The sequence below is a fragment of the Pipistrellus hanaki genome, assembly GCF_964339955.1.
Source record: "Pipistrellus hanaki genome assembly, chromosome: 8".
NCBI lineage: Eukaryota > Metazoa > Chordata > Mammalia > Chiroptera > Vespertilionidae > Pipistrellus > Pipistrellus hanaki.
Genome location: NC_140510.1, coordinates 49,921,089 through 49,943,111, shown reverse-complemented (window position 1 = coordinate 49,943,111; position 22,023 = coordinate 49,921,089). Strand labels below are relative to the sequence as shown.

General features: G+C 36.2%; 1 protein-coding gene across 1 annotated transcript in view; it reads left to right on the top strand.

Annotated features, from left to right (window-relative positions):
- PDE11A (phosphodiesterase 11A) overlaps positions 1-22,023 on the top strand; it is a 256,941-nt gene that overhangs the window by 128,354 nt on the left and 106,564 nt on the right. Inside the window, exons 8-10 of the mRNA XM_084893080.1 lie at positions 707-774; positions 1,691-1,783; positions 21,620-21,670. Coding sequence (XP_084749206.1) covers positions 707-774; positions 1,691-1,783; positions 21,620-21,670 — 212 coding nt within the window. The remainder of the gene's footprint in view (positions 1-706; positions 775-1,690; positions 1,784-21,619; positions 21,671-22,023) is intronic.

The following is a 22,023-nucleotide window of genomic DNA, read 5'->3' as shown; positions in this document are numbered from 1 at the left end:
TATATATATACATACATACATACATATATAACAGTGATATATATATATATATATATATATATATGTATATTATTGATTTTTCACAGAGAAGAAGAGAGAGGGATAGAGAGTTAGAAACATCAATGAGAGAGAATCATCGATCAGCTGCCTCTTGCACACCCCATATTGGGGATGTGCCCACAACCAAGGTACATGCCCTCCACCAGAATTGAACCCGGGACCTTTCAGTCCGCAGGCCGAAGCTCTATCCACTGAGTCAAACCGGTCCCGGCAGGGACAGTGTTCTTAATCACTATGTCACACTGTCTCACTCAAACATTGTGCTTCAGGGAATTGAAAAAATAAAAAGCTCTGTGTGTGTGTGTGTGTGTGTGTGTGTGTGTGTGTGTGTGTATGCCAGATTTATCAGATTTATTGTGTACAGTCATCTTGAAAACCATTTTCAGGAAATAGATTGATGCCTTGTAGAACTCCAGGCTTCAATGAGACCTAGTTGAGGTCTCACAGCCTCGAAAGTAGATTGCATTTCAGCTCATCTCAGATCTGCTGTGATGCACATCACAGGTACTAGAGAGATCAGAGATTAAACTGGGGTGTCTGGAATCACTTAAAGGAGGCATATAATCATCTGGTGCTTACTATCTATATTGTAGAAACACAGTCTCTATTGCAAAAAATGACCACATATGCTAAAATCTTCCTACAGGAGTGGCTCAAGTGTTAAATAGACTTGATGGAAAGCCTTTTGATGATGCAGATCAACGACTTTTTGAGGTAAGAAAATAAAGCAAGAATTATAGCTGAATCACCAATAGTCTCTTGGTTGCAGCTTGCCCAGAATTGTAAGGATAAATAATCATTAATTATCTTTGTATGAAAACAGTATGACAGAATTTAAAGAAAGATTTAAAGACTAAATAGATGCTTAGGTAGTATTTGATTCTATTTTTTTCACTAATTAGATGATTGTGTGACCATTGATTAATTTATCTTTTTTTTTTTTTTTTTACAGAACTGAGTCCGCCACTCTCTATTCAAAGTGTTAATTACCTTATCTTTGTCTTGTTTTGGTGTGTTCAGGGCTGTGAGACCCCACCTCTCTTTATTACAAGCTTCCTTTGACTCCAGTCTGCCCTTTAGCTAGGGAGGTTGGCTTTGAATAGGCTTCCTTATAGACCTCGTACTAGTGACCAACATGAAAACTCCATGATAATTTTGTTTTTTTAGCTGAGAATACTTCACAGCTTCTTTACTAACTGGTTTCATATCAATCCTCCTTCCTCTTAACACTTAACGGTGGGTATACTCACTTGGTTTCTTTACCAAAATATTTTATAGGCTAGATACTGAAAGAGGTTGCTTTGGGTCAGTTGGAATGGAATGACTAACATCAGTCCACAGCCTAAACAAAGAACACATTTAAACAGACTGTAAGCATGTTTTGAAATGCATGAAGTTGTTTCTTCACAATGACAGTAAACTAACATTTTCTCTGATGCACATTGTGAGCCATAAAGCTGTTACACGACAATAGTAATTATGAATTTTAATGTGCATATTTCCCCAAGGCCTAACTCTGTGTACTATAAAATTATATTTTCAGGCCCATCGCTGATAACTGCCTGCTTTTATATTAGATTATTTCAATGAGTTATTGCAATTTTTAATTAGTGGGCTTTCTCTTCCTTAGGCTTTTGTCATCTTTTGTGGCCTGGGCATCAACAACACAATTATGTATGATCAAGTGAAGAAGTCCTGGGCCAAGCAGTCTGTGGCTCTTGATGTAAGTAGAGTATTTATGACAGAATTGTATGCTAAAAAGTCCTAATTGTATGAGGGGGAAAATCATTGTTAATTTCTCAATTTTTAATGATCTATTTATTGGGTCTTACTCATATTAGAATCATGGGTATGAATTTGGTGAAAGCTAGAGACCCTCTCTAGGAAAATGTATACATGAACACAATTTTATATATAATTTCAGGGAGTTCACAGATTCTTTGAGGCCCATCCATATATGTTGTATGGTTAAATAATAAATTTTAAATATTAGGTTCATTAGAAGTGATGATTCAAAAATAATTTCTCAGGATTTCAAGTGTATTATGAACTTATTTTGAACACATATAGATATTCCAAAAATTCACAACTAAAAGAACAATTCTCTTTTTAAAATTTTTTTTTATTGATTTTAGAGAGGAATGAGAGGGAGAAAAAGATAGAAACGTCAATGATGAGAAAAAATCATTGAACAACTGCCTTCTGTATCCCCCATACTGGGAATCAAGCCTGAAATCTGGGCATATGCCCTGATGGGAATTGAACTGTGACCTTCTGGTTCCTAGGTCAATGCTCAACCACTGAGCCAAGCATGCCAGGCTAAAAGAACAATTTTTTTTTTTAATCTTTATTGTTGAAAGTATTACATAGGTCCTCCTTTTTCTCCCATTATTCTCTTGCAGCCTACTCCTGTCCCCCACCCCCAGGTCTTCACTACTCCATTATCTGTGCCCATGGGTTATGCATACAAATTTATTGGTTTATATCTTCCCACCCACCCTCCCCTGCCATCCCCATGAAGTTCAATAGTCTGTTCCTGATTCTTATCTCCTCTGAATCCCAGCTTGTTTTGACACAAGACCTATTTTCTTCCTGCTCTGTAGCTATATCAAAGATTTTGTTTATATCTATGAAACACTTATTAAGTAAGGCAGATAAAATGTCAGTGCCAAGATAACACTTTATAGAGCAATCTATATACTATATAAAAGTGTAAGTGACCATTTGACTAGTAGCTATGATGTGCACTGACCACCAGGGGGCAGACACTTTGACCAGTAGTTAGCTTGCTGCTGGGATCTGGTCAATCAGGACTGGGCAAGAGGGGTTGGACACACCCTGGAGCCCTCCTTTGGTCCCTCCCTGACTCTGATTGTGCACCGATGGGGTCCCTTGGCCTGGCCTGGGCCCTCTTGTAATCTGGGACCCCTTGGGGGATGTTGGAGAGTGGGTTTTGGCCTGATCCCTGAAGGCCAGGCTGAGGGGCCCCACCATTGCATGAATTTGTGCACCAAGCCTCTATTATAATACAATACCCACCTAATTTTCAAAACATTCCATGTACCAAGTAAGATGTTACTAGAAAAAGAAAACCAAGGGGGAGGATAAGTCAGCAAGTCAGTGCTACCTGCGGTACTTTGAGGTTTACAAGACATAAAATTATAGTTATTTATATACATACTTTTTTTCCTCCTATCTAAACTGTGAATTCTAGAAGCACAGATATTTTTATTGTTTTTGCAATCTTATTCCCTATGCCTAATAGGGTGCCTAACACAGAGGAAGTATTTTTTGTTTTATGTTATTTTTTTTTTTTAATTTTTACTTTTATTGAGTGGTTTTTGAATGGAGGGAGGGAAGGAGAGAATGAAGGAAGGTATTTTTTTGCTCTTTCTCTGAGCTAGTTTAGCTTTGTTATATGGAACATCTTTGCAATGAGGAATACAAACAATATATAGAGAATTAATTAATATATAGTGAACTGTAAACATGCAACCCATCAATAAAAATCACTACTAGAGTGTTAATGTCTGTGTACAGAACTATTTTCAAATCCTAGCTCTGTCAGGTACCTCAGTTGGGAGTATTAAGTGAAATGATGCATGTGAATATTTTAATACTCAATATAATCACATAAGTAGCAATAATGCTACATTATCACTTGTAAAAGTATATTTATTACTGAGAAATCATCATGTATTGGAAGTAAGAGCAATGGACAAAAATTTGTAACAGCAAATATTGAGCCATGTCTCTTCCACCATCATCACATTCTGATCTGCAGAGTTGCCTCACCCATTGTTTCTTAGTTTCTGCAACTATAAAAAGGAGGACATACAATATACTAGTCCCACTGAAACCTACTTCCTATTGTCATGGTATAATTTACACACACATACACAGAACCACAGAACACCTTAAATCTCTTCATACTCTTATTCCTTACCTCCCTCGTAGTAGATCTTCCTCGTGTTGAGAGGGGTTAAAAGAATGGGGTTGAAGCACGAATGGTTGTTTGCCAATGAAAGTCAGCATTCTCACTGACACTACTTTCTAACCCACAGATTCTGTTACCTAGAAAGTGCTAATATTGTCACAGTCTGTTCACGCATGAATTGCTTGCACATTTGGGTTCATAGTGAAGCCCTCTTGTTTGTGTAACTCAGATACATCCTGTCTTTAGACACAGAAATTATTACTGACACTCCCAAATTTCCAGCACAACTCTGAGCTTTATGACAATCTCACCCTTTCAAAAGTTGACTTATATGTGTAGACTTATATGTTTTGTGTGTATTATTTTGTGCCATTGTCAAAAGTGGCATTCCCAGTCAGAATTCTGTTGTTTCCATCTTGGTTTTATCCCTCCCACCTCCACTCAATCCCTATCTCACCAGATACCAAATTCTTGACTCTATTGATCAGGTGGCACACACCCCTTCTATAGCCCAGGAATCCATATAGAAGAAAAGCTAGAAGGATTTCTTTTCTTCCCTTCCTTTCTTCCTTCCTTCCTTCCTTCCTTCCTTCCTTCCTTCCTTCCTTCCTTCCTTCCTTCCTTCCTTCCTTCCTTTCTTCCTTCCTTCCTTCCTTCCTTCCTTCTTTCTCTCCTGACTAGGGGTGAGGAGCCAACCTGCAACCCAGGTGCCCTTGATCAGGAATTGAACCTGTGATCCTTATGTTCCCAGGCCGATGTTCTAATCACTGAGCCACACCAACCAGGGTGATGCTTTTCTTAATTTTTCATAATTTAGTTCTTTGCTAAAATCCTTTCTTCTTTTTTAAAAAATATTTTTTTTATTTTTATTGATTTCAGAGAGGAAGGGAGAAGGAGAGAGAGATAGATAGAAGCGTCAATGATGAGAGAGAATCATTGATTGGCCACCTCCTGTACCCGCTGGGAATCAAGCCCACAACACGGGCATGTGCCCTTGACTGGAATCAAACCTGGGACCCTTTAGTTCGCAGGTTGATGCTCTATCCTCTGGACCAAACAGCCAGGCCAAATCCTTCCTTCTGATTTTATAAAATTAGTACTCTAAGTCTCATTAAATACTGGAACAAAGAGAGGATTTTATTATCATTTTTAATAGCATTAATTTTATGATGACAATTTCCAATCTATGTGAGCAACCAAGAGCTTTAACAAGAAATGTACTAATTTATGTTCACATTTTCTGAAAGTAAGGATTGAAGATAAAAGGGGGAGAACTTTACCTGTAAGTCCAGAGTACAGAGAAAATATAGTACAAGTGTAGATGTGGAATATTATTTCTTCATTTTGAACATCAAGGATTGTCCTAGATATTGCAAATGAAGCTTTACCTAATACTGATGAGAAATTTTCCAGAAAATATGTTAGTGTGTTAAGGGACACATTATACATCTTTATGATCAGAAAAGGAAAGGAATGAGGGTCAGTCAGAGGGTACAGAAAGGGCATATGCAATCAAGAGCCAAGCCCCATTGATTCTACCTCCCCCAAGCCTCTCCTGTCCATTTTCTCCTCTCCAATTGCCACAGCAATCATCCTACTTAAGGGCTTCATTGCCTCTTGACTGAGCAATGTTAATAGCCTTCTATTCTTCCTAAACCATAATTCAGATTGCATCACTCAGGCTCTCATAGACCTTAAATTACTCCCCCATTACTATCATACCACAAAGTTCCTGGCCTTTGGGACCCATAGAAATATCGTACCAAACTTTCTTCCAACCCTGGCTTTCATTGCTCTTTTCAGAGTATTCTATGCTACTTACAAACCCAGATACTTCTTAGTCTACAAATCAGTACTTCTCTGCCATCTGAGCTTCACTCTAGCACCCTCTCCATTTTAGGTTATCTCTATCTTAATCATATCGTCTCCTGTCAGAAGTATCCCATCATTCAAAGCTTGATTTAAAAGTTATCTTCTCCCTAAAGCTTTCAACTCCATGTTTATTCATTCCTCTCTGTGCTTTATAGTATATTTAATTGTGAATCTGTATGTTTTCCTCTGCTGTAACATATGTTCATTAAAGTATGTGATCATATTTCATAGATATTTTAAATATCACGATACTCAGTAAAAGTGAACAAATGAATACATGCAGCCACAAATAATTACTTTGGTCTGTCATGTCAATATTCCAAAAGGAAGAAGCTTGGGCTGTGCTGGAGGAGCTGGCAGCCATGGTCTTGCGTAGTATTACTTCTGTGTTCCCTTCCTACTTTACATGCCATGAGTACAAAGTTTTTATGTATGTATGTATGTATGTATGTATGTATGTATGTATGTATTTTGGGAGGGACCTCTTCTCAGGTACCATGTTCCTGATGTATTTTCTTGAATGGTGATTAAGAGGCCAACCTGGCTTCCTAATGGAAGAGGAAGAGAAGTGAATGAGGTGATTCTCCCATGAGGAATCTCCTAAGCTCCAAGGAGAGAATCTTCTCTAACTGGATGATTAAAAGAGCTAGACTTTTCCCTCTTCCTTTCAAAACCTACTCTGTTGAATCATTCTTCCCCACTCTTAGATGAACTCCCTGATAGCTTTCATGGCTCTTCTGACACACTTAGGTGTAAATAGTCTCCAGGATTCCCCCTTGCTTAGGATTAGAAGCTTATGATCGGTGACAATCATAGTGGACTTCTTTATCTTCATCATTTCACCTTCTCTCCCATGACAGAAGCTAGAGAGGAAGGAAGAATGAAAGGGGCAAAATGATGTTGTCCTAATCCTGTTGCAAGGCCCTCTGTGTCAGACACCAACATTTGCTTTTTATCATGAGTTGCCTTCATAAATTCAGAGAACTGGGTCTGGGCTCCCTGGTGTGCTTTTTCCTTTGATGACTGGATTCCAGTGGCTGGCCCATCCACATCTTTCCCCTGTGGGCATCATCTCAGTCTTCCAGGAAGCCTTTTTGGTCAGCATCTTTTTGTTTTTATTTTTTTTTATTGTGTTAAAATAAACACAACATAAATCTTATCATTTTTAAGTGTACAGTTTAGTGGCATTAAGTACCTTCACATTGTGCAACCATCATCATTATTCATCTTCAGAACTGTTTCATGTTCCCCAGCTGACTCTGTGCCCATTAAACACTAACTCATTTCCACCCAGCCCCTGGCAACCAACACTCTACTTCATGTCTATGAATTTTACTGTTCTAGAATCTCATATACATCCCCACACCCCCACCCCCTTTTGTAGTTTCTCTTTTCATTTTCACGGTTTCAATTACCAGTGGTCACCCACGGTCCTAAAATATTAAGTGGAAGTTCCAGAAATAAATAATTTGTACATTTTTAACTACATGCTGTTCAGAATAGTGTGATGAAATCACATGTTGATCTACTCTATCACCCAGGATGTGAACCATCTTGTCCAGTGTATCTATGCTATAGATGCTCCCCCCTCATTATATATAATATATATAAAGTTCTACAAGTGGTTCTCTGAAAGGAACCCTTAAAATCCCTAAGAAAATCTCAATATGGGTTCTTTCATAAAGTCTTATCTATCTATCTATTTATTTATTTATTTATTTATTTATTTATTTATTTATACAAGGCCAAGATGGACAGCAAGCACCTTAAATTGGAGATGGCAGAATTAGTTTGTGGCAACTTCTTCTTCTTCTTTTTTTTTTTTTTTTTTTTTAATATACTTTATTGATATTTCACAGAGAGGAGGAAGGGAGAGAGATAGAGAGCCAGAAACATTGATGAGAGAGAAACATAGACCAGCTGACTCTTGCACACCCCCTACCAGGGATGTGCCCGTACCAATGTACATGCCCTTGACTGGAACTGAACCTGGGACCTTTCAGTCCACAGACCGACGCTCTACCACTGAGCCAAACTGGCTTAGGCAGTTTGTGGCAACTTCTTTACAGATCTTGCATATAAAGTCTACATGGTCTGCCATCTCTCTTTAGACTTTAGTACCCTGTTGATCTCAACAATAAACTCAGATAGAAAAAGTCCATTTAAATATCCTATTACCTACCAAAAATTTTATTACTTTTTACTATCAGGCCATGATCCAGCCCTAAAATGATAAACATTGACTCTTGAAAAACCCAGTTCATTTGCAGATGCAAAGAATCCTATCTAAAAAAAGAGTAATATGCAAATTAACATCACTCCACTATACCCACAAGCCACAGCCACTAGCTACGCCCACTAGCCAATCAGGATCAAGTATGCAAATTAACCCCAACCAGGCTGGCTGCAGCCACAGAGAGCAGGAGGGAGGCTTGGGTTTCCCTGGCAATGGAAGAAGCCAAGCTTTCTATACACCCTAGCTGGCCTAGGCCTCTACTTAAGGCTACAAAGTTTCAATAATAGAAGATAAATAAAGCCCAACAAAAATGGCTATTGCCATGGAGAGAGCAGAAGGCTTAGCTCCGCTCCAGGCTACAAAATTTCAATTATAGAAGATAAATAAATCCCAGATACCAGGGCCTCTGCTTGGGTTGCCAGGGTTGTGTGGCTGGCCTGCGAACCACCATAGGCCCCTCGCCCATGCCACCCCATGCCTCAAAGAAATCCCCATCCTGATCCAGGACACCCTTAAGGGCAAACTAGCTGACCCCCACACATGCATCAGGCCTCTATTCTATCAAATAAAAGAATAATATGCAGATTGACCATTATTCCAATGCACAAGATGACTGCCCTATGTGGTCAAAGATCCTGCCCCCATGTGGACACAAGATGGCCAGCAGGGGAAGGAAGTTGGGAGGGACCAGGCCTGCAAGGGAGGGCAGTTGTGGGTGATCAGGCCAGCAGGGAAGGGCAGTTGGGAGGGACCAGGCCTGCAAGAGAGGGCAGTTGGGGGCAATCAAGCCTGCAGGGGAGGGCAGTTAGGGGTGACCAGGACAGCAGACGAGGGAAGTTGGGGGCAAACAGGCTAGCCAGGGAGCAGTTAGACATCAATCAGGGGAGTGGTTAGGGGGTGAACAGGCTGGCAGGCAGAAGTGGTTAGGGGCAATTAGGAAGGCAGGCAGGCAGGCAATCAGTTGGGAGTCAACAGTCCTGGTTTGTGAGAGGGCAGTCAGACATCCCTCGAGGGGTCCCACATTAGAGAGGGTGAAAGCTGCTCTGAGGGACACTCCCACTTCCCCCTGTGCACAAATTTCGTGTGCCGGGCTTCTAGTACAGATATAAATTACAAAGCCAAATACAACTCATCAGCAGAAATGGAATTGTTCCCACTTATAAATTTTTCTTTATTGAAAACATATAGAATTATCTAAACATCTCACTTTTTGGAAGGACAAAAGGAAACCCAAATGAATTATTTTCCTAAAATAGTTATGTGGGTGTTAGTTACCTTATTGTAGCCACTACTATATCTTAAGTTACTTTACAAAACAAACAAACAAACAAACAAACAAAAAAACAAAAAAAACAAATTGGAAGCTGTTCTCTGTGAAAATGTCAGGTGCTTAATGAACTGGTGTATAAATTATGATCAAATTGTGGTTTTTATAAAGATCCTCAGAAAATAATCATGCCACGTTTCCTGGAATTCTTTGGATAGCACAGTGAAGACAAACCAAATAGACATTGTAGGTTTCACTTTTCATTTGCTGATTTTTGTTGCCCAAAGGAAGTTCTAAAAATGACATGCTGATTGAGTGTTTTGTGTTTTCTAACTCAGTCCACACATTAGAATCAATCAGGGAGCTTTTAAAGAATATTGATGCCTGGGCCCTTGTCTAAACCTTGAAATCTACTTAGTTAGAAATTAATATTCACTTGATTATTGTTTTTACTCTAGTGAAATGGAAGTTATTTATCATGTTTACTTTTTACCAAAGTATTCTTTAATCAATATTTTTAATTAATAAAGATAAACATGAACTAGCATCATTTAACTCCTTGCTATGCAAGAAAATAAATTGAACTTTCAACAATAAAGATGAATTTTTAAAAAGAAAGAAAATAAACTATGTACTATGTGCTTACCTGTAGTTTTTGTTCATGTTTAATTACATTATCATTAGTAAATTGTTACCCAATGCAATTACTTTTTCAAGAAAACTATATTTTTCTATATTAATAGAACTGTATTTCTAATACATATTTAGACAAAGATTTTGTTTAGGTAACCTAATCTTGCCTATCAAATCACCCCAAAATGTTTTCAGCATATAACAACAATTTTATTATTTCTCAATAGAAAATATATCTTGATATATCACCACCCAGAAAGTTTCCATGATTCTTCCTAGAGACACCCTCCACCACCCCAAATACAACCACTGTTCTGATTTTTCCACCATAGATTAGTTTTACTTGTTTATAATTTTATATAACTGAAATTATACAATATATACTCTTTTTTATAAAACTTCTTTTAACTAGCATAATGCATTTGAGATTCATCCATGTGGGTTATATAAGTTTATTTTTAATTGCTGAGTAGTATTCCATTGTGGGAATCTACCAGTTTGTTTATTTATCCTCTTATTAATCAATACATTGGTGTTTCTGTTTGGGGGCTATATAAATAAAGCTGCTATGAGCATTTTGAATAAGTATTTTTGTGAACATATGCTTTTGTTTTTCTTGAACTAATACCAATTAGTTCAGTAATTCTAATACTGGGTCCAAAGGCCAATGCATATTTACTTTTACAAGAAACTGCCAGATAATTTTTTTTCAATGGGATTGTACCATAGCATTTTCCTACCCAGTAAAAATTAAAGTTTTAGTTGCTTCACAGTCTCTTCAATATTTGGTGCTGTCTTTGTTTTTAATTTTACTCATTCTGGTAGGTATTTAATGATATTTTATTGAGGTTTTAATTTTCATTTCTCTAATGATTAATAATTTTACATACTTTTTCATGTACTTATTTACCATTTGTGTATCTTCTTTTGTGAACTGTTTAAATGATTTGCTACTTTTCATTAGATTGCTTGTCTTTTTATTATTGAATAGTAGGAATTCTTTACATATCCTTGAGATACAAGAGTTTGCTCAGATATTGTGTTGGGAATGTTTTTTCCAAATCTGCTTATTCATATTCTTTATGGTATCTTTTGATGAGAAGATATTTTTGGTTTTGATGAAGTCTAATTTATCATGAAAATAATTTTTAAGGTTATTGCTTTCTAAGAAAACTTTGCCTTCCCCAATTCAAGAATATATTCTCCTTATGTTTTCCTCCAAAAGCTTTATAATTTTAGCTTTTACATTTTGCTCCATGATCCACCTCAGTAATTTTTGTGTATAGTAGCGGTTGCAGTTTATTTTTTATTTGTATCATTTAAAGAAAAAAAAATTTTTTTTCATTAGATAAACTTTGGCACTTTGTTGAAAAACAAATGACATGTAAGTGTCATTCTATTTTGGTCCTGTCTATTCTTTTCCATTGATTTGTTGATTCTAAGTGCTTGCATTTAAAAAAAAAAATCTTTATTAACCCCAATGTCAATTTAAATTCTACAGCTGTATTTTGGATTCTTTTTCATATGTTAATCCATCTTCATTTGCATTTTGTTACCTGTATTTTTAATCATTGAATAAATACTTGCTGAGGTACTTTGTGGTAAATGCTATTCCAGGTACTGAGGATTGAGTAGTGAACAAACAAATAATATTCATATTCTCAGGGACCCATATTCTAGCAGGAAAAAAACAGGCAGTAATAAGTAAATGAATCTGTTATACAGGAAACAAAGAAGGATGTTTTAGTAAAGAGTAAGTGGAAATGGGGCAACTACGGATACATCCAAGAGAGCCCTCCCTGAAAAAGTGAGAGTTGAGCTTTCGTATCTCATTTTTTCATTTGTTGTAATTTCATCTAAACTTATTTACCTATATGGTTTTTTGCTCCAGTTTTAACAAGTCTCTTTCTTCGTGTAGCTTATTAAAGACATTAAGCATAAGATTTCTGAAAGGTAATGGCCCTCACATGAAATTATCAGAGGCACATTCTCTCTGGGTTTTCAGGATGGTGCCCCCTTCCCCTTGGACTGCAGTGTTTACTGACTGGCAAGGCTTTGTAATTGGTCTTAAGCCTCTCTTGCTGTCCACTTATGTACTATAGAATCCCCTTTAATAGATATACAAAATGGGAGCAAACCAATGTTAGTTTCTAGGCTGATTCTCAGTATCTAATATGTAGGCATGGGTCTCGGGGGCCTCTGCTGGGCTGAAATGGTGTTTTCTTTCCCCAAACTAGACCCTAAATACCGTATGTTCAAGGATGTGTCTATGGGTCTGGTTCACTGTTGAATGACCAGTGCCATCATAGGGCCTGGCATACAACACAGTGAACATGCAAAAAATATTTGATGAGTGAATCAAATGCAATCAAGTACAAATAAAGATCACAACTAAATAGCAATAAAATTTTCAAGTCTCAGCACACACTGCTGCTAGGTTTTTGTTTTGTTTTTTATGAAGTACAGTGAAATGGTTAAAAGTGTGATCTTTAAAATTAAACTTAGAATTTTAATCCTAGCTCTGCCACATTTTACCTGTGTATCTCTTGGCAAATCAGTTAATTTCTCTGTGTTTCATTTTTCTCGCTTCCCAACCTTGTAGAATTGTTATGAGGATGACATGAAATAAGGCAAATAGTCTTTAACAATGCTCGTAAATTGCCAATAACAGTTTTTACTTGTATTATAACTCTCCCATCATTCAGTGTTTTATTTGCAGTGACGCTATTCCCCCAAGATAAAGGCTAATATTTCAAAAACAGCTGTCATTCAGTAGAAGGTCAACTGGATTAATATTTTGATTTGTACCAATTCTGCAGCTCTAAGTGAGAGCCTGACACTCGAAAGGAACAATGCCTCCTGTCTGTCTCCTTTCAGACCAGGGGCTGCATTAGAACAATGCCCTCTGTCTTCTTTCGTGCCAGGAGGATGCTTTATTTCAGGGGGTGAAACATGGTGAAGCCGCCAGTTATTTTTCTCAATCCAGCTGCATCTGCCTTAAAATTGGTGACAATTCTTCCCAGAATCTAGTAGTGGGTTCTCGGTTTTAGTGATGGTTTCTGGGCTTCCATTTGGGTGTTCTGTGAGAAATGGGAGGACCTATATTGAGAATCAGCCAGACATATTAAAATTAAAAAATATATTGTACTTTTTTTTAGAATATATACATATATATAGTACTTTTTTAAGAATATATATAAAATGTACTTTTTAAAAAAAAATAGTATTCAATTTATAGAAAAATTGGGAGGATAGTACAGAAGTTCCTATGTACCCTGTACCTGTTTCCTAAATTATTAACATATTACATTAGCATGTACATTTGTTATAATTATTAAACTAATATTGTGATATTATTAAAGCCCATATTTTCTTCAGATTCCTTAACGTTTATATAAAATAATTTTCTGTTACAGGATCTTATCCAGAAAACCCTACTACATTTAGTCATCATGTCTCCCTAGGCTCCTCTTGTCTGTGACAGGTTTTCAGATTTTATTTTATGACCTTGATAGTTTTAAGAAATACTGGTCAGGTATTTTGTAATAAAATATCCCTCATGGGATTTGCCTGATGTTTTTCTCAGGATCAGGTTGCGATTATGAGGTTTTGAGGGGGAAGACCACAAAGAAAAGTACTATCTTTATCACATCATATCATGGATACACACTTTCAATGTGACTTACCATTATTGTTGTTGACCTTGATCACGTGGCCCAGCTAGTGTTTGTCAAATATCCCCACAGTAAACTTACTCCCCACTGCATCCTTTGGAAGGAAGTCACTAAGCATAGCCACACCTACGAAATAGAGTTATGCGTAACTGCCTCGAGGGGGAAGTAAAATTATCTAGAATTCTTCTGTACAGGATATTTGTCATTTATCTCAGTATAGAATGATGGGTATTTATTTTATACTTTGGGTTATAATCCATTATTACTTCATTTATAAGGTATTGTTTTGTACCAGCAAGGTAATCCAGTAAGATAACCTCTTAACAACAACTAAGAATTTATGGATATGAAAAAATGGTGCTTCCCTACAAAAATAGTCAACAATGAAGTCTGTGCATGTTTAAATGTTTCCAAAACACTCTAATGGGAACTGTGAGGTTTATAAGACATAGTAATCATAATGTAATGAGTAGATCTCCTGCTATGTGTCAAGAACTCACATGACCCTCAGCAAAGCAACATGAAGTAGACAATATGTCTAATCTATCATACAGCATCCCCAGCAATTTCAGTCTAGTAGAGGACAGAGATAGGGAAAATGTTGTTTTCTTCGGGGTTTATGAATTTCAAGAGACAGACAGGGACAAGGTTGAAAAGCAGGCTTCCTATTTATATGGAAACCAAAACCAAAACAATTCTCTTAAGTGCCCAGTAAGATGGACTCAATAAAAACTTCTTGGTACTGTCTTATAATTGCAGTATTATATACCCTTTATTAATTGGTCCTACAAGTCAAATAGAGAACTTTCAGCCTGTTACCTGAGAAGGTCACTGTTTCTTATATCACAGAGGGCCAGAGGCTGGCTACAAAACTAATAGGTTAATTGCCAGCACAATATTTCACTGAATACAAAATGAAACTGAAAAATCAAAATTACATCTATGTTTTAGATATATCCCTAATCAATTAAATTTACATCTATGATTTTCTCAAAATATATCTTTGCTTCTCTTTCATCAATAGATTCCCAGACTGAATAGTTTGATCCAGAGGTTCATTTCTTATTTTCCAATGATTGCAATGCATAGCACATATGCCAACACTCTTTCCAAGCAATGCCTAAGGAAGACATCACAAATCAATCACAGCACACCTTCCTGTTGAGTTCCTCCTTAAGCCTCAAGAATCATTTTCAGCACAGAGTTTCATAGAACTACTACCCTGTTTCCCCGAAAATAAGGCAGTGTCATATTAATTTTTGCTCCCAAAGATGCGCTAGGTCTTATTTTCAGGGGATGTCTTATTTTTCCATGAAGAAGAATACAGTACACATTTATTGTTAAATGAAAATAAAGGAAATTTATTACCTGTATACGGTATGATAGTACAGTAGTTGTCAACACAAACCAGACAAACTGTGAATCCTATAGTATCAAGAATGTACTCATTTATTCAGTGACAATCATGTCATCATCTTCTGGAACATCATCATAACAATCCAATTCCTGAATTTCCTGGTGAATTTCTTGTGACTCCATTTCTTTCAGAATCAGTGGACCAAATCTCTCATGTTTAGCCTAGGGGGGGGCCTTATGTTGGGGGGGGGGGGGGATGCCTTATATTTCACTCAGAAGGAAACCTGTAAGTAGGTCTTATTTTCAGAGGATGTCTTATTTTTGGGGAAACATGGTAGCAATCAAGGAAAATTGAGGCCTTGAATAAAATTTATTTGCCAAGGTGAGAAAAAGAGCCAGCATTTCTATCACAATGGCTTACACATAGTAGGCTCCCCATAAATACCTGTTGATATGAGCTACAAGTGTGGTCCTTCTTTTCTGCCTGTAGTATTTAAAAAGCAGCTGATTTAAAAGTTACCCTGACAACTGAGTATTTTATTTATGACTCCAGATTCGGCAGGCAGCTTATATTTTACTTTACATTTTAAAGGCCTAAGTTCTTCTAAAGATTTAAAAAATACCATTATGACATATATTTTGAAGGTCATGATAACAGATTGCATGGCAGGTGCAGTTACATATCTGAATTCCCTTTTTGAACATTTCATTCCATTAAACAGCTGGCAGTTTCTTAAATATTTGACAGCAGAAACATGATTTCTCAGTTTCTGCACATTCATCCAGTCACCTATCTTTGAAGCCTGTCATCATTGTGTTAACAGTGTTGGAGTATGTTCTTTACTCAGTTAGATGGCACTTCTGTCAGGTCACCCAAGTAAATTGACTTTTCATTCCCTGTGGTTTGTCACCGTTCTTGGCTGGAGGCCTGCTGCTGATAGCAAAGCTTCTTTATTTCTCTGGAGCTCATCAATATAAATTATTTGGGCCTTTACACTAGATCAGCTTAAATTAACTTCTGTATCAGTTTAGTTTCCAAGTGCCACTTTGCCACTAGAGCCATAAACATATCAGTAAATATTCATGCAGTCCTTTTCTGCCAGAGACAATCAGTCTCGGTCCTCAGAGGTCTGGCCTCCTCCTTCCCATTTAGTGGTCTTTTACATTTGCGATCCTTTCAGCCAATATAAGTAATTGTCCACTTCTCATTTCTCTGCTCAAATCCAAAATAATAATATTTAAAACGATTGGTACGAGAGGTTTTACTCAAGGGCCATTCCTAGGACTGCAAGGCAATCATTTGGCTCTGGGCTGGAAGCGCATGTGGCAGAGGGCAAGGCTTGATATAGCAGTCCTATCTCATGGCTCTGCGCATTGCTTTTCTTTTGAAATATAGTTAATTATCTTTTCCTGCTGTGGAAGCTCAACATAAAAACATGACTTCTCTACTCTATTGTTTATGGATCTGATAATTGCTTTATCTTGCTTTGTTTTGTTTTGTTAGGGGCAAGTTCAATCCAAACTTAATTGAGGTTGGTAAGGTTTTGCAAATACTGATTTATTTTTGTAACTATAAAGATTTCTTGTGTTAAAGCTTACCAAAAAACCCGAGTCACTACTTTTTACTTTAAAATTTGTCTAAATTAATACAAATGTAAGATAAATCAATCGAGGATATAAATTTTCTTGTGGAAGTTTAATATTTGTTGTTCTGTGGATAAACTATTTATTTTTGTATGTAAGCCTTATGAAAATTTTATTTAGCTGGACAAAAATTAATGACTGTGTTTGTATGGCTAAACTCCCATAATCTAGCAATATTTTGCATAGAGAAAGTATTGATATAATTAAGAATTACAAATGCTTCTTTCTTCAAAACTATTATGATACAGTCAATTAAAGCCTTTTTACTCAATCAAATATACATTATTCAAAAATTGATGGTATATGTAGGTCCTTGATATGAAATGTATAACTTTAGGGAATTCTTATAATATTAATATAGTCTAGTCCTAATCGGTTAGCTCAGTGGATAGAGCATCGGCCTGCGGACTCAAGGGTCCCAGGTTCAATTCCAGTCAAGGGTATGTACCTTGGTTGTGGGCACACCCCATTAGGGGATGGGCAAGAGGCAGCTGGTCGATGTTTCTCTCTCTTTGATGTTTCTAACTCTCTCTCCCTCTCCCTTCCTCTCTGTAAAAAAATCAATAAAATATATATATTTAAAAATAAAATTAATATAGTCTGGAATCATGGAGAAAGTTTTAACTTATCCAAAAAGGTTTGATAATAGTAATTTAAAAATATAATTCTTTAAGCTTTGTTATCAACTATAGAATTTCACCTGATTTTTAATCATTAGCTGTGCTATATGATCATATACATGTATATAACAGTAATGATTCCCTTTTGAATATTGACTATGCTAAAAGTAATATTGGCTATGCTAAAAGTAATTAGGAATTATGTATTCACAACTTTAAGTTATGCAAAATTTATTAGAAAGAACACATGAAATAATAACAATAAAGAAAAAATGACAAATTGTATTTATTTAAAATTGAAAATTTTTGCTCATTGAAAGAAAATTGAGTTAGTAAAAGGATACAAACCTTTAAGTTGAAAACACTGTATTATATAATTGAAATTTGCTAAAAGGGTAGAACTTAAAGGTTCTAACCATTTTTAAAAAGATAAATATATTAAATATGGATGTGTTAATTAATTAGGTGGTGGGAATTCTTTCTCAATTAAAAAACAAAACAATAAAAAGAAAAATATTTGATAGTCAAGCCATAAACTGGAGATATTTCCAAAACAGACATCTGACAAAGGACTTATATCTAAAATATACAGCTTGAATGCATAGATGCCTAGCTAATGGACACAGACAATGGACAGGTGAGGGCCTGGGTGTGGTGAGAGCCCGGTGGAGGGAGCAAAGGAGGAAAATGGGGAACATTTATAATAATCACAGCAACAAAATACATTAAAAATAAATAATAAAATAAATAAATAAATGTAAGTTGAAACCTATAAAATCTTATTAACCAATGTCACCTCAATCTATTTGACTTAAAAATAATAAAATAAAATATACAAAGAACTTCAACTCAATAATGACATACAAAACAAAATTTTAAGTGGACAAAAGTCTTAGTATGCTTCACTTATTCAAATTCTTTTAATTAATGGAGTTAATATTTTATCTTTTTAATAATAAAGGAAAAATTAAGTAAGAGTAGTGGGCAGAATGTCTTAAATAGTAAACGCCAGGTTAAGCACCACCTGGTGGCAGAGATTTTGAATTTCAACCTGAGTTTTTGTGAAAAGTTTTTTTTTTTAAGTAAATAAAAATAAATTTTGAAGGTTGAATTTGCAAAAAGAGACTTGTATGTAGTAAGAGAGTTTAATAAAATGACAGCCAAATTAAAGTTTACCAAAGTAAATAAAACCAAGTCAAAAGACCAAAATCTATTTAGTTATTTTTGCAATGAAAATCCCAATTTGTAATTATGAGACGGTGAAGATAATATGATGACATAATGCTCTACCAAATATTTATATGGTAAAATTGTAATTGAATATTAATATAATAAACATAAGTTTATTATTTGTGTGCCAGATATTAACATGTATTAATCATTTAATCTTTCTAAGAACTGTCTGAAGTATAGATTCCCACCACAGAATTTTTCCAGTAAAAAAACGAAGTCTTGGTTTAAATTTTATTATTAAATCTCACAGAATATATTTATATCTCAAAACAACATTTTATGTCATTGTTTATATTGGAAAATTATATTTTTGTCCCCAAAACTATGTTTTGCTTTTTAACAAAAGGAGGCATGGGAAAGTTTTTATTTACATTCCAAATTAAATTGGTCTAAAAAATGTCCAAATCATGTGTAAACATTTTGAGAACCACTTGGAATTTCACAGTGAGGGTGTGCCTCTCAGGGGTTGCTGGCTCTGAGAAAGACAACTTGTCCTCACTGAGTCACCACCACGCCTTCAACATTCAGCTCTTGTTTTACTTAGTATTTGACAGTCCCTCGCAAAGATGAAAAGGTGCTGAAAACACCGGGAAAAGAAACGAGTGATTAGAGTATTTACAATGGAAGAGAAGATACTACTAATTATAAAACAACTTTTTGTTAAGAACTATATTGGTTATGACTAAGTCAGTCTTTGACTTTAAGTAACACTTAAAACAATCTATTTCCAAATATTATTTTTTGTTCACATATACATATGAATTTTACTTTCTTTTATTAAGTTTTAGGAAGTGGTTGCAAGTCTTATAATACCTTATAATTTTTCCAATTAAAAAAAATGGGCTCTCTATTGGTGTTTTCGAATAGAATCTCTGATTTTCAAAAATAGGTCACTGATGTTAAATAGGAGATGCCTGTATAGTGTTATTATTATACTATGTTACAAATGAGGCCCAAAGAAATTAAAACACTTGCCCAAAATCCAGTAGCTGAGAGGGACAGTCTGGCACTAGATGTATATTCTTTTTTGTTTTGTTTTGTTTTGAATTCTCCTTCCATCACTATTTATTTCCTCTTTACCCTCTCCTACCATCTTCACTCCGCTTTCCCTCTGGTAATCACCATCCTGTTGTGTGCCTAGGAGTTTTTGTTTTTGTTTTTGCTCTAAAGTCTGTATTGTAACCACTGAGAGTCAAGATGGCCCTGCTTCGATCACACAGATGGTACATGCCTTGGATTGTCATTTCTCCAAGTTCTTGGTCAATAGGTTATTAGGTGGGGATGTTACTAGATTAATATATCACCTAAAAGGAAGTTTTATAGCAAATTAGATTTGGGAAATGCTGAGTTTAAAAAATAAAACCTGTATTTTGCAAAGCTAGATGTAAGATTAGTTGAAGAGCTATTTAGCATTTCCCAGACTTCATTTTTAAAAAATTTTTAAATATATTTTATTGATTTTTTACAGAGAGGAAGGGAAGGGGATAGAGTTAGAAACATCAATGAGAGAGAAACATTTCTGACTTAGTCATAACCAATATAGTTCTTAACAAAAAGTTGTTTTATAATTAGTAGTATCTTCTCTTCCATTGTAAATACTCTAATCACTCGTTTCTTTTCCCGGTGTTTTCAGCACCTTTTCATCTTTGCGAGGGACTGTCAAATACTAAGTAAAACAAGAGCTGAATGTTGAAGGCGTGGTGGTGACTCAGTGAGGACAAGTTGTCTTTCTCAGAGCCAGCAACCTCCTGCACACCCCCTACTGGGGATGTGCCCGCAACCAATGTACATGCCCTTGACCGGAATCGAACCCGGGACCTTTCAGTCCGCAGACCGACGCTCTATCCACTGAGCCAGACCGGTTTCAGCTCCCAGACTTCTTTATTTGAAATTGTATAGATTAAGAATGTGATTAGTAATATAAAGGATCTAACATATACACAGGATGTGTGTGCATATGTTGGTATATATAACATACTTTATCATGTGCCAGTACTGACTCAAGCAAACATGTGTTTATTTCCCCTACATAACAAGAAGTCGGAGGCAGGATAGTCCAGGGCCAGTCTCCTTTCTCTTTCCCTTTCTACTGCACTGTCCACAACAAGCTGTCATTCATACTCATAGACACCAGATTTTGCTGCACTTATGTTTTGCAGGGAGGAAGAGAAAGGAAAAGACAAAGGCAACCCCTACACTCCCACTTACATCTCATTGACCAGTATTGTCATCTGGCCACCCCATATGACCACTCCTAGCTGTAGGCAGCCTTCAAACTGGGTTATGATGGGCTGATAAGCCACAAAGGTTAATTATTGCTCCCGTGACATCTCATCAGCTGCAAGTTGTGCTGCGGCTCTGCTCAATGCACCATTTTGGGTGAGTGCAGCCCGTCTCAGGCCGTGCATTTCCCACAGTTGAGAGAAGATGGAGATGGCAGAACCACATGATGGTCCTTAAAGACTGCTCAAAAGTGTCATCAGTCATGTTTCCCCATATTCCATTGGTTAAAGCTTGTCTTATACTAAGGCTGATGTCAATAAGGCAGGGAAATCTAAGCCTCTTCTAAAAAACATTGCATATGGTTGGGCATAACGTTATAATCTTTTTTGTATAATAAGAGCAGGCCAGTCAGAATAGACCAGAGATAGAACTTGAGTCAGCATTTACAGTGTCTGCTGTAGCGCGCACACACACACACACACACACACACACACACACTACCTTTTGATTTATTTACTAGTATGTTCCAGAGCATTTCACAGGCTTAGTATTCACATCCTTTGGGAACTGTGATCTTGAGCCACATCATGTTCCTCTGATAAAATAACTACCTATAAAAGCATCCTCATATAAAATATTTAGCCTTTAATGTGAGCTACAATCCCATTTAGCATTATAACAGATTCCACTGTAATTGCATAGATGACAATCTGTGCCACAGAGTGTTATGGAAAATTCTTGTTGTGCATTAAAATCCACTATTTTGTCAAGGTGATATTCATGAGCAATGTTTATTTGAGAATTTCCGAAAATAGAATCATGTCTAGTTACTAAACCTTTTTCCCCCCTTTCCTTTTGAATCAGGTGCTGTCATACCATGCGACATGTTCAAAAGCTGAAGTTGACAAGTTTAAGGTAAGGAAGCAAACAGTGCCCTATTGGGGCATCAAGGTAAGCTTTACTTGACTTTCCAATGCTTCTGGAGAATTAGTCCTGTTCACTGGGTATTGGAGGTAACTGGGCAAAGGTGTGTTTGAATAATTCAGTTTAGAGGGTAGGAGAGATATATGTAACTGCGCAGCCTCTTCATGATCATTAAAATGATTTCAGTATTTATGTCTATTTGTTAACTAAGCAGGATATAAAAAAAATCTGTGTAATATGCTGAGAACCCGATTCCTGGTTTGGGGATTGATATTACCTCTAACTTTCTGTTCACTTAAAGTCTTAGAGCCTGTGTCTTCATCTGTAAAAATAAGTGAAAAAAT